Here is a 13107-nt window from a genome sequence, read left to right as displayed (position 1 = left end):
TCCCGTGGATGAAAACTAATTTTAGCTCCATACCAGGTGGCTGTCTACCCTGGCTGCACACTGGGATTACTTGAGGAACTTTTAAAAAATTCTAGTGTTTTGGCTACAACCTCAGATTTTGTTTTAATTGGTCTGTTGTGGAACCTATTTTTCAGTACCTTTTTTTAAGCTTCTTCAGTGATTTTAAAGTCTGATCAGGTTGAGAACCATAGCTATCTATGTCCTCCTCAAAAAAAGAAATGGAAAAAAATTCACTGTTTTTTTAATGCTTTACTATATTTTTCTCCCTCTCAATAATGTGTTGCATTTGGCAGTAGAAGAAATAGTTTTTAGTTTGCTAAACAATTAACTATTAAATTTATGTGTTTTTTTTTTAAAGATTTTATTTATTTATTTGGCAGACAGATTACAAGTAGGCAGAGAGGCAGGCAGAGAGAGGAAGGGAAGCAGGCTCCCTGCTGAGCAGAGAGCCAGATGCAGGGCTGGATCCCAGGAACACACCCCCCACCCCCCACCCCCCAACCCCGCTGAGCCACCCAGGTGCCCCTGAGATTGTTTAGTTTTTTAAATTATCCTCATACTCTGGTTGTGAGTCCTTTGTCAAATACATGTATTTTGAATCTTTCCTTCAGTCATGGCTTCCTCAGTCATTTTCTTCTTGTCTTTTGATAAGCATAAGTTTTTATTTTAGTGAAGTTCATTTTCTTAAACTTCTTTGAAGTTTTATTTTAATTCCAGTCAGTTAACATACAGTGTTAAATTAGTTTTAGGTGTACACTTAGAGTGATTCAATAATTCCCTACATCACCTGATGCTCATCACAAGTGCACTCCTTAATCCCCATCACCTCTTTGAGCCATCCCTGAAAGGTTCTCTCCTTTGGTAACCATCAGTTTGTTCTCTATAATTAAGAATCTGTTTCATTAATGAGGTGTACGTCACTTATTTTTCTTCATTCAGGTATTGATGGATGCGCTTGAGCTGCTTTCATATTGGGGCTATTGTAAATAATGTTGCTATATAAACATAAGGGTGCATGTAGCCCCATGAATTAGTGTTTTTGTATTTTTTGGGTAAACTCCTAGTAGTTTGATGACTGGATCATAGGGTAGATCTATTTTTAACTTTCTGAGGAACCTCCGTACTCTTTTCCCCAATGACTGCACCAGTTTGCATTCCCACCAACAGTGCAAGAGGGATCCTTTTCCTCCACATTCTCATCAACACTATTTTCTTGTGTTTTTGACATTAGCTTTTCTGATAGGTGTGAGATGGTATCTCACTGTGATTTTGATTTGCATTTCCCTGATAATGAGCAATGCTGAGCATCTTTTCATGTGTCTTTTGGCCATCTGGATGTCTTTTTTTTGGAGAATTGTCTGTTCATGTCTGCCCAGGTTTAATTGGGTTGTTTGTTTTTTGGGTGTGAGTTGTATCTGTTCTTTATGTATTTTGGATACTAATCCTTTATGGGGTATGTCATTTGCAAATATCTTTTCCATACAGTTTGTTGCCTTTTGGTTTTGTTGACCGTTTACTTCGTTGTGCAGAAGTTTTTTATTTTGATGTAATCCCAGTAGTTTTGTTTTTGTTTTTGTCTCCCTTGCCTGAGCAGACATATCTAGAAAAAAGTTGCTATTGCCAAGTTGCAGAGAAGTACTGCTTGTGTTCTCTTCTAGGAATTTTATGGGTTTAGGTCTCACATTTAGGTATTTAATTCATTTTAAAGTTATTTTTGTATATGGTGTAAGAAAGTGGTCCAGTTTCATTCTTCTACATGTTGCTATCTACTTTTCCCAAACATATTTGTTGAAGAAATAATCTTTTATTACTGGATATTCTTTCCTGCTTTGTTGAAGATTGATTGGGCATACAGTTGTGGGTTAATTTCTGAGTTTTCTATTCATTTATGTTAATTTATGTGTGTATTTTTGTGCTAGTACCATACTGTTTTGATCATTACAGCTTTGTAACATAACATGAAATCTGGACTCGTGATGTCTCCAGCTTTGTTTTTCTTTTTCAAAATTGCTTTGGCTGGGGGCTCCTGGGTGGCTCAGTCAGTTAAGCTTCTGACTCTTGATTTTGGCTCAGGTCATGATCTCAGGGTTGTGGGGTTGAGCTCCATGTTGGGCTCTGCACTCAGTGGGGAGTCTGCTTGAGATTGTCTCTCTCTGCCCCCTCCCTTGCTTGCATGTACACACTCTCTCTCTAAGATAAATAAATCTTTTTTTTTTTTTTTTTTAAAGATAGTTTGCTTTGGCTAGTTGGGATCTTTCATGGTTCCATACAAATTTTGGGATTATTTGTTCTAGTTCTGTGAAGAATGCTGTTGGTATTTTAATAAGGATTGCATTAAATGAGTAGATTGTGTTGGGTAGTGTAGACATTTTAACAATATTTGTTCTTCTGATCCGTAAGCATAGAATGTTTTCCCATTTCTTTGTATCATCTTCATTTTTTTTCATCATTGTTTTATAGTTTTAGAGTACAGGTCTTTCACCTCTTTGGTTAGGTTTCTTCCTAGGTGTCCTACTGTTTTTGGTGCACTTGAAAATGGGATTGTTTTCTTAATTTCTTTTTCTGCTGCTTCATTATTGGTATATAGAAATGCAACAGGGCACCTGGGTGGCTCAGTTGTTAAGCGTTCGGCTCAGGTCCTGATCCCAGAGTCCTGGGATTGGCCAGCATACTGATCCCTGCTCAGCTGGAAGCCCTGCTTCTCCCTTGATTTCCCTTTCCCCCTCCCCCTGCTTGTGTTCTCTCTCTTGCTGTCTCTATCTCTGTCAAATTAATAAAATCTTAAAAAAAAAAAAAGGAATGCAACAGATTTCTGAACCTTGATTTTGTATCCTACAACTTTACTGAATTCATTAATGAGTTCTAAGCAGTTTTTTGGTGGCATCTTTTGGGTTTCCTCTATATAGTATCATGCCATCTGCAAATAGTGAAAGTTTGACTTGTTCCTCACTGATTTGGAAACCTTTGATTTTTTTGTTGTTGTTTGATTGCTGTGACTGGCACTTCCAGTACTATGTTGAGTGAAAGTGGTCAAAGTGGCCACCCTTGTCTTGTTCTTGACCTTAGAGGAAAAGCTCTGTTTTTCCCCATTTAAGCATGATGGTTAGTTGTGAGTTTTCATATCAGGCCTTTATTATGTTGATGTAGTTTCCTCTAAACATACTTTATTGAGGGTTTGTAGCGTAAGTTGATGTTGTACTTTGTCAGATTCTTTTTCTCCATTACTGAAATGATCATATGGGTTTTATACTTCCTCTTATTGGGGTGATGCATCACTTTGATTGATTTGTGAATATTTAACCAACCTTGTATCCTGGGAATAAATCCCACTTTTTGGGATGAATGAATTTTTTTAAAATGGTTGTTGTATTCAGTTTGCTAGATTATGTTTAGTATTTTTGCTTCTGTGTTCTTCAAGGAATATTTGCCTGTATTTCTCTTCTTTTGTGGTGTCTATCTGGTTTTGGTATTAGGATAAGACTGGCCTGTTGGAATGAATTTGGAAGTTTTCCTTTTCTGTATTTTGGAATAGTTTGAGAGGAATAGTTTTTTTTTTAAAGATTTAAAAAAAAATTATTTGGGAGAGAGTGCCTAGTGAGTGAGAGAACACAAGTTTGGGGGGAGGGGCAAAAGGAGAGGGAGAAGCAAACTCCCTGCTGAGCAGGGAGCCTGATAGGGACTTGATTCCAGGATCTTGGGACCATGACCTGGGCTGAAGGCAGACACTTAATTGACTGAGCCACCCAGACACCTGAGAAGAATAGATATTAACTCATTTATTTATTTATTAAAGATTTTATGTATTTGTCAGAGAGAGAGAGAGAGGGAGCACAAGCAGAGGGAGAAGCAGGCTCCCCACTAATCAAGGAGCCCAACTTGGGACTTGATCCCAGGACCCCGGGGATCATGACCTTAGCCAAAGGCAGATGTTTTAACAACTGAGCCACCTAGGCATCCCAGGTCTTTAAACGTTTGGTAGAATTTGCCTGTGAAGCTCTCTGGTCCTGGATTTTGATTACAGATTTAATTCCTTTGCTGGTTATTGGTCTGTTCAAATTTACTATTTCTTCTTGTTTCAGTTTTGATAGTTTATATGTTTCTAGGAATTTATACATTTCTTCTAGGTTGTCCAATTTGTTGGCATATAGTTTTTCATAATCTCTTATAATTGTTTGTATTTCTTTGTATTTGTATTTTGTTTGTATTTCTTTGATATTTGATACTTTTATTTCTCTTCTCTCATTTGTGACTTTATTTATTTGGGTCCTTTTTTTTTTTTTTAAAGATTTTATTTATTTATTTGACAGAGAGAGATCACAAGTAGGCAGAGACGCAGGCAGAGAGAGAGGAGGAAGCAGGCTCCCCGCGGAGCAGAGAGCCCGATGCGGGGCTCGATCCCAGGACCCTGAGATCATGACCTGAGCTGAAGGCAGCGGCTCAATCTGCTGAGCCACCCAGGCGCCCCTGGGTCCTCTTTTTTTATTGATCAGTCCGGCTAGAGATTTTTCAATTTTATTGATTTTTTTTTTTTCCCCTAAAAAACCAGCTCCTCATTTCATTGGTATGTTCTAGTGGTTTTTTTTTTTTTTTTTTTATGTTTCTGTTTCATTTATTTCTGCTTTAATCTTTATTATTTCCTGCCTTCTGTTGGTTTTAGGTTTTGTTAATTGTTTTTTTTACAAAAGCTCCCTTACATGTAAGGTTAGGTTGTTTGAGATTTTTCTTGCTTCTTGAGGTAGTAGACCTGTGCCTATAAAGTTCCCTTTTAAAACAGATTTTCATATATCCCAAAGGTTTTGAACTGTTTCATTTTCTTTTTTCCCCCATGTACTTTATTATTTCTTCTTTTATTTCCTGGTTGACTCATTTATTGCTTATTAGCATTGTTATTTAATGTCCATGTATTTATGGTCTTTCCAGATATTTTCTTGTGATTGACTTCTAGTTTCATAGTGTTGTCAGAAAAGATACATGGTATATCTTCAGTCTTTTTGAATTTGTTGAGGCTTGTTTTGTGGCCTAATACGTGATCTGTTCCTGAAAATGTTGCATGTACACTTAAAAAGAAGGTGTATTCTACTTTCATATTATGGAATATCCTGCATAATAATATCTGTTAAATATCTAATATCTGTTAAATCCATTTGTACCAGTGTGTCATTCAAAGCCATTGTTTTGTTGATGATTTTCTGTTAGGTAGATGATCTGTCCATTGATGTGAATGGGGTGCTAAAACCCCATACTGTTATTGTATTATTATCAATTAGTTCTTTTATGTTTGTTATTAGCTATTTTATGTATTTGGGTATTACTTCTTAATTTTTAATTTTATTTTTAGTACCTTTTGTGTCCTGTCAGAGGAGTCTTTGCCAATCTCAAGGTTGTAAAGACAGTTCTCCGTTTTCCTCCATTTGAATATCTTATTATTCCAGGACCGTTTGTTGAAAAGATCATCCTTTCCCTTCCCCTACTGAATTGCAGTAGCTCCTCTGTTGTAAAATGGATAAGTGTGAATATATTTCTGGACTATTATGTCTAAATGATCTATTTGTCTTTATGCCACTACTATAGTGTCTTAATTACTATAGCAAAATAAGTCTTAAAATTAGGTAGTATATTTTTCATCAGAATTATTTTAGGTATTTAAGTCCTTTGGATTTCATATTAGTTTTAGAATCAGCTTGTCAGTTTCTACAAAATGCCTGCTGGGATTTTGATTAGGATGGTGTTGAATTTATAGATTTGAGGAGAATGACATCTTAATGCTGTTGTGTCTACCAATCCAAGTACATTGAGCTCTCTTTAGGTCTTTAATAATCGCTTGCCAATGTTTTGAAGCATTCTTAGGTAGAATTCTTGCTCATCTTTTGTTACATGTATTTCTAGTTAATTTATTTTTGATGTTGTAAGAGTGGTATTAAAGAAATCATTTTCCAGTGGGATCAGGGAGGGAGACAAACCATAAGAGACTCTTAATCTCAGGAAACAAACTGAGGGTGGCTGGGTTATGGGCATTGGGGAGGGTATGTGCTATTGTGAATGCTGTGGATTGTGTAAGACTGAGGATTCACAGACGTGTACTCCTGAGGCAAATAATACATTATATGTTAATAAAAAAATCATTTTCCAAGTGTTGGCTGCCTGTATATGAAAATACAGATGGTTTTTGTATATTGATCTTGAATTCTATAACTTTCTAAGCTCATCAGTTAGTTTTAGTAGTTTGTACATTTCTTTGGATATTCTAGGTACATATCAGATCATTGTGAATGCAGACAGTTTTATTTCTTTCCATTATATATGCTTATTTATATTTTATTGTCTGATCGGGCCCCTCAGAGGTTATTTTTGATGAATCAGTAGATTAATTTTGAACCAGAGCTGTCATTTCTGATTCTAATCATAAATATACACCATACTAAAATTTGGTGTCAAAGGACTGCATCATAATGGAATTGAAGGAGGCAGATTATTGTTTTTTGTTAAACTGATTATCTTAAAAAGTCTGTTTGGGAGCCAGAACCTGGATACCACCTGTTTATTGAATACAAGCAAATCCTTCTTGAGATGGCTGTTGGTAAGGTTGACAGTAGTTCTCAGAATCCAAAATTAGGTTCAGGTAATGTTCTTTGTATCATTTAAGTAGAGTATTTCAGCTTTTCTGTAAGCTTGACAAATGTGCTTTTCTCTCATTTTCTGGACTTTGCCCTTGTCCTTAGTTTTAGCCTTAATTGCTTTATAGTGGGCATTCCTCGTAGCACACCAGGCTCTTAAGTATACAATTTGAGAATTTTGGTGTGAGCCATATATATTTTAATTCAATACAGGTTAACCTTACTTTAGAGAAACCAACATATAAAATTATAGGTTTTGATATGTATCATACATGGTGGTTTTTCTCTTAATAAAAAGATTGGTGTTTGATATATTAACATAATATACCCATAAGACATTTAAAATATGATTTAACTCCATTCAGAATTACAAATACTTTGCCAGAAACACATAAAAAATTTGAGTGTTCTACATTAGGTATGATCATGAAAACACTTTTTATAAAAACCCAGCAACTCACAGACTCAACTCAACTCATTCCTTACATATTTTCTGTCTAGTTTGGATCTGTCTGTGCTTGGCAAGTTGCTGGGTTGGTATTTCCTGCCTCATAGTGGTGCTCTGCTGCAGTGACTATATACCTCCTCTCCAGTGGAAGGAATAGCTATGGGAGATTAGAAAATGGGAAAAATCCTTTTTTATGATTATGTTGTATAAGTTGGGAGCTCTTTGGAACTTTAAATTAAAATGTTTTCCAGTCAAGGAGTTGCTCTTTAAATGAAAATATTTAAATACCAAAGCTTGCTGAAGGAGGTTGCAGAAATATATTAAGGAAGTAAGTCCTACAAATGTCATGTCACTCAAGTTGATTCTACAAACGGCTTTTTATTAAGCAATTTCTTATGTCTAGTAATGCTCTGTACTTATATAGTGATATCAGATTTGAGATTTTTATGATAAAAGTATATTTTGCTGCCATATTCTTTCCTAAATTTAAAAATTTATAAAATGTTACCGTTCTCAGCTGAAAGTAACTCAGAGATTCTGCTAATGGTAGAAAGGGTTTTGTTTTTTTTTTTTAATGTAAGAGGCATGGGATTTACTGTATATTCTTGATTTTATATGTGTATCTTACAAAAATTATTCAAAAATTATAATTTTATATGTCTCTGGATAGTTAATATTTTAAGGGAGCTTTCTTGAGGATGTTTTTTCTATTTTATTGTTAAATATAGGGTATATTTACTTCTGGCACATGGGAAGAGAAATCAGATGAAATTTCCTTCGCTGACTTCAAGTTCTCAATCACTCATCATTATCTTGTACAAGATTCCACTGATAAAGAAGGAAAGGATGAAGTATTGGAAGGTAAGTTGTTAACTACATATTTTGAAACTCTTGACTGTAAGAGTGATTATAATTTTGAATTATGAATTTAGTTCTCTTAATTAAATAGTGTCCTCTGGAGATGTTTTACATTTGCGAAGTTGTTTCACTACATTTGAAATAGAATATGATCTTTTTAGAGGCACAGTCCTAGCAGCATTTCAAAATTAATTAGATTAGCAAAATATTTATTGTGTGCACTTTTAACCTCCAGTTAAAAGAAATTTACGGTCCAATAAGGGATATATCGTCTATAAATAACTAATGGTCATAGGAAATAGAAAATGATAAGTGCCATCACAGAGCCCAGAAAAAGTGCTACTAAAGTTCAGAGAAGAAATGATCAGTTCTAACTGAAGAGAGATCAGGGAAGATGTAATGAAGAATTAAGCAATAAGCTGGGATTTGAAGGATTTAAAAATAGAAGTTATTTTCTGATTTATCAGTGTAGTGTTTTGGTTATACCCCAAAGTTTGTAGTCAGATCAAATGGATTAGAATTCAGGAGAAGAGGGCAGACGCTCAACTGACTGAACCACCCAGGCACCCCTCAAAATCTCTTCCTTGAGGTAGAGTAGCACATAATAGTGAGAGACCAAGGTATTGGAAAAATAAGAATTTTGGAACTGTCAGTCAAATACCCTTCTTTACTCACTTAAAAAATATTATGCAGAATGTGTGTTAGTTTTTCAGGCAATTGATGGTATTATGCTAAGTGAAATAAGAGAAAGACATATTGTATGATATCACTTATATGTAGAATCTAAAAAAAAAAAAAAATGGAAACAAAACTCATCAGACTTACATTTATGAGAATAGATTGGTGGTCCCAGAGGTGGAGGTTGAGGCGTGGGCAACATGGATGAAAGAGGTCAAAGTACGCATTTACAGTTATATAATAAATAAGTCACAGGGATGTAATTAATGTCCAGCATGGTAACTGTAGTTAATTGTACTGCATGATATTTGTGAAAGTTGCTCAGACTGTAAATTGTAAAAGTTCTTATGACAAGGAAATTTTTGTTGTTAACTGGTGACAGATGTTGACTAGACTTACGGTGATCATTTTGCAGTGTATACAATTAATGAGTTGTTATGATGTTGTATACCTGACAGTAATATAATGTTAAATGTCAGTTATATTTCTTTTTTCTTTTTTTTTTTAAAGATTTATTTATTTATTTATTTGACAGAGAGAGAGATCATAAGTAGGTAGAGAGGCAGGCAGAGAGAATGAGAGGGAAGCAGGCTCCCTGCAGAGCAGAGAGCCGGATGTGGGACTTGATCCAGGACTCTGAGATCATGACCTGAGCCGAAGGTAGAGGCTTAAACCACTGAGCCACCCAGGCACCCAAATGTCAGTTATATTTCAATTGAAAAAATAAATTAAGGAAAAAAGTTTTTCTGCTTAAAACAGATTATCATTTGTAAGTGTAGGCCTGAAATATTTGTACCTTTTCTTGTATAGGAATAAAGTTATATAACCTTTTGTATTATATGCATACTTTTTAGAAAATAAAGTAGTTAGCATATGTATTCAGATTCATAAACTAGGACAGATAACATTGACCATCTATACACATATATAAGACAATTATACACTATATAAAATAATACACGAAAATATGAATATGTGTACTTCAGGAGTAAGTGGATGAGGGAAATATATGCAATTGATGGGAAGTCTGATAATAGCCCAGAGATTTCCAGGTCCTACATCCTGCTGACTAATGAAGGAACTGTTAAGGGTAGAAAAATCTTGAGGGCTATTAATTTGAGGGAAGATCATACATCAAGGAAAAGCTGTTATAATGACGAAGCTTAGAATCAGTTTTTCTAAGGTAAACTCATATAGGGGACTGTGGTATGAAAGAAGATTAATGGATTTAGGTTACTTAAGTCATTATTATTGCATGTGTATATGTATTGTGCAGTTTTAATTTGGTTGTGATTAAAGCTATACCTAATGGTAGAAGTTACAAGTAAACCATCAACTCATTTAATTTGGAGTTACACATTTAAAATTATACTATCAGATGTCAGAAGTTTTGAGCACTGATCTTTTATTTTGTTGGGTTGTTCATTGCTTCAGTTAAAGCATCAAGTCATTAGGGTTCTCCTATTTATTCTTTTTTTTTTTTAAATTTTTTTTTAAGATTTTATTTATTTGATAGAGATTACAAGTAGGCAGAGAGGCAGGCAGAGAGAGAGGAGGAAGCAGTCTCCCCGCTGAGCAGAGTAAGGAATTATAGCTATACAATAAAAGGAAATATTTTAATGAATAAATATTCTTTATACTTTGAATTTATTATGAATTTATGCATAACTAAGGATCATTTATGTCATTGTCTTATTATAAATGGCAATACAAGTGCTTAAAGATGCATGGGTAAAAAGTGGGAACCTGGTTAATGTTTTTTTTTATTTTTGTTTTCTGTTTTTTAAGATTTTATTTATTTGATATTTGATAGAGACATAGTGAGAGAGGGAACACAAGTAGGGGGAGTGAGAGAGGGAGAAGTAAGCTTCCAGTTGAGCAGGGAACACAGTATGGGGCTCTGTCCTAGAACTTTGGGATCATGACCTGAGCCGAAGGCAGATACTTAATGACTGAGATATCCTTGTTTAATGGTTCTAAGAAGCCCTTACGTAAATGGCCAGAGGCTAGCAAAGACTAGCCATAGGAGGTGATAAAGTGTTGACTGGATTCTAAGTAAAATTTTGAAGAGAAGTGGGGACAAGGGCAGACCAAGAAGAACAAATAAAATGTGGCTTTGTAAGAAGGATGAGGAAGCAATTGAATCATGACTTAGAAGAAAGGAAAATATACATGTAGGAATAATACTTTTTGTTTTTAGAGGCTGGCTTTTTTGAAATAAGACAGTGAGGAAGAAACATCTCTCTCACCCCAAATCATAGAGCTAGTCCTAGATATAAATCCTTGAGCAATTGCAAAACCACATGGACTAGCAAGATACGTTATATAATGTGATTTTTTTTTCAGTCATGTTATAAAATTTTGTCTTAGAGTGAACATACTAATTTTTTCCTTATTAAATGTTTTTGTAGATGTTATTCCACAATCTATGCAAGATTTGTTGTGTATGAATAATGACTTTCCTCCAAGAGCACATTGCCTGGTAAGATGGTAGGTATACTTTTACTCAGGTAACTTTTAGTATGTAGTTTGGGGTGACCCCAACATCTCCCCCAGGCCCAGTGATTTGCTAGGAAGATGCACAAAACGCAGCATATGGGTACACTTACTATGATTTATTACAATGAAATCTGCAAACAGAATCAACACAGGGAAAAGGTGGCTGAGGCAAAGTTTGGAGGAATTCATATTTGAGTCCTTTCCTAATGGAGTCACACAGAACATACTTAATTTCCTTAGCAACAAGTTGTGACAACACCTATGAGATGTTTTCTATCAGGGAAGCTTATTAGAAGCTCAGCTCTTAGGGTTTATATTTGGGGGCTGGCACCCTTTGGTACGTAACAAAATTTCAGACTCCCATAAGGGGAGCAGGTGTTTAGCATAAATCACATTGTTTGTACAAACAGATTAAGCACAGTAACTCTTATTGGAGAGTTTTTTGAGAACCCTCTCAAAATCCAAATTCCTAGAAGCCTGCTGAAGGTCAGCCTTGCATGCAGGCCAATTTTTTTTTTTTTAAGATTTTATTTATTTATTTATTTGACAGACAGAGATCACAAGTAGGCAGAGAGGCAGGCAGAGAGAGAGGGGAAAGCAGGCTCATCGCCGAGTAGAGAGCCCTATGTGGGGCTTGATCCTGGGATCATGACCTGAGCCGAAGACAGAGGCTTTAACCCACTGAGGTACCCAGGCGCCCCTGCATGCAGGCCATTCTAAGAATAGTAGTCACAGGCCTGCTGTTAACTCTTTTCTGCACAATATATTTCATAATCTAGATTAGAGCCTAACTATAATTCTGATGACTAGCATGGAACATTTGCATATCACAGAAAACTTAATATGTATTTTTAGAAATTTTATAGAAGTAAAATGTTGGTATCAGTTACATGATAACATCATGGCTCACTTTTTTTTTTTTTTAAGATTTATTTATTTACTTATTTATTTATTTGACAGACAGAAATCACAAGTAGGCAGAGAGGCAGGCAGAGAGAGAGGGGGAAGCAGGCTCTCCGCCAAGCAGAAAGCCCAATGTGGGACTTGATCCCAGGACCCTGGGATCATGACCTGAGCTGAAGGCAGAGGCTTTAACCCACTGAGTCACCCAGGTGACCCTCACTTATATCTTAATTATAAATGTGATAATGTAAGAGGTACATCACACTTAAAAGGTCTTTATCTTATTTTGGTAGGGGTGGTGTTGAAGCATACCACCACCAAAATGTCTCAAGTGTGAATGTGCTTATTTATTCAACAAATATTTTATAGTCCATAGTTTAAAAATATTTGTTGAATAATAAGCAAAACCTTTCTATGTATTAATGAAGCACTTGTTAGTGATATATTTCTTTACATTAATGACAATCACTTGTTAGTAGTTTTTTTAACCTTTACATTTACTTCAAAAATTTTTTATTTTAAAAATTAGCATATAGTAAAATTGATATTTTTTTAAAAAATTAGTAGTTCATTGACCTTCAACACATATGTATAGATTTTTAAAAACTACTACCATAATCAGGATATACAACAAAGTGTAACCTCCTAAAAATACTCTTCTTGTCCATTATTACTTCTGGCAATTAATGATATATTTTTAGTTTTGATAGCTTTGTCTTTTCAAGAATGTCATAGAGATAGAATCATATAGTAACTGTTTGAGACTAGTTTCTTTCCATGTAATGCTTTCAAGATCCTTTTAAGTAATTGTGTCAGTAGCTTATTCCTTTTTATTGCTGAGTAGTATTCTCTTGTAAGGGTATACCACAGTTTGTTTATTCATTCACTTGTTGAAGGATATTAAGGCTGTTTCCAGGTTTGGGCATTTATTATTAGAGCTGTTACAAATATATGTGCACAGATTTTTGTGTAAAAGTATATTTTTAGTTCACTGGGCTAAATACCTAGGTTGAGATTGCTAGTTATATGGTAAGTGTTTATTTTTAACTTTATAAAAATTGGCCAAAATATATTATTGGGACTGCA

The 13107-nt window shown here is 34.9% G+C and overlaps 1 protein-coding gene across 5 annotated transcripts in view; it reads left to right on the top strand.

Moving 5' to 3' along the window:
* RAB3GAP1 (RAB3 GTPase activating protein catalytic subunit 1) overlaps positions 1 to 13107 on the top strand; it is a 117630-nt gene that overhangs the window by 19049 nt on the left and 85474 nt on the right. For all 5 annotated transcript variants that reach the window (XM_046018988.1, XM_046018992.1, XM_046018990.1 and 2 more), the window contains exons 4-5: positions 7812 to 7944; positions 11031 to 11109. In XM_046018988.1, coding sequence (XP_045874944.1) covers positions 7812 to 7944; positions 11031 to 11109 — 212 coding nt within the window. The remainder of the gene's footprint in view (positions 1 to 7811; positions 7945 to 11030; positions 11110 to 13107) is intronic.

Source organism: Meles meles, chromosome 9 (assembly GCF_922984935.1).
Source record: "Meles meles chromosome 9, mMelMel3.1 paternal haplotype, whole genome shotgun sequence".
Lineage (NCBI taxonomy): Eukaryota > Metazoa > Chordata > Mammalia > Carnivora > Mustelidae > Meles > Meles meles.
This window is presented reverse-complemented; position numbering and strand designations above follow the sequence as displayed.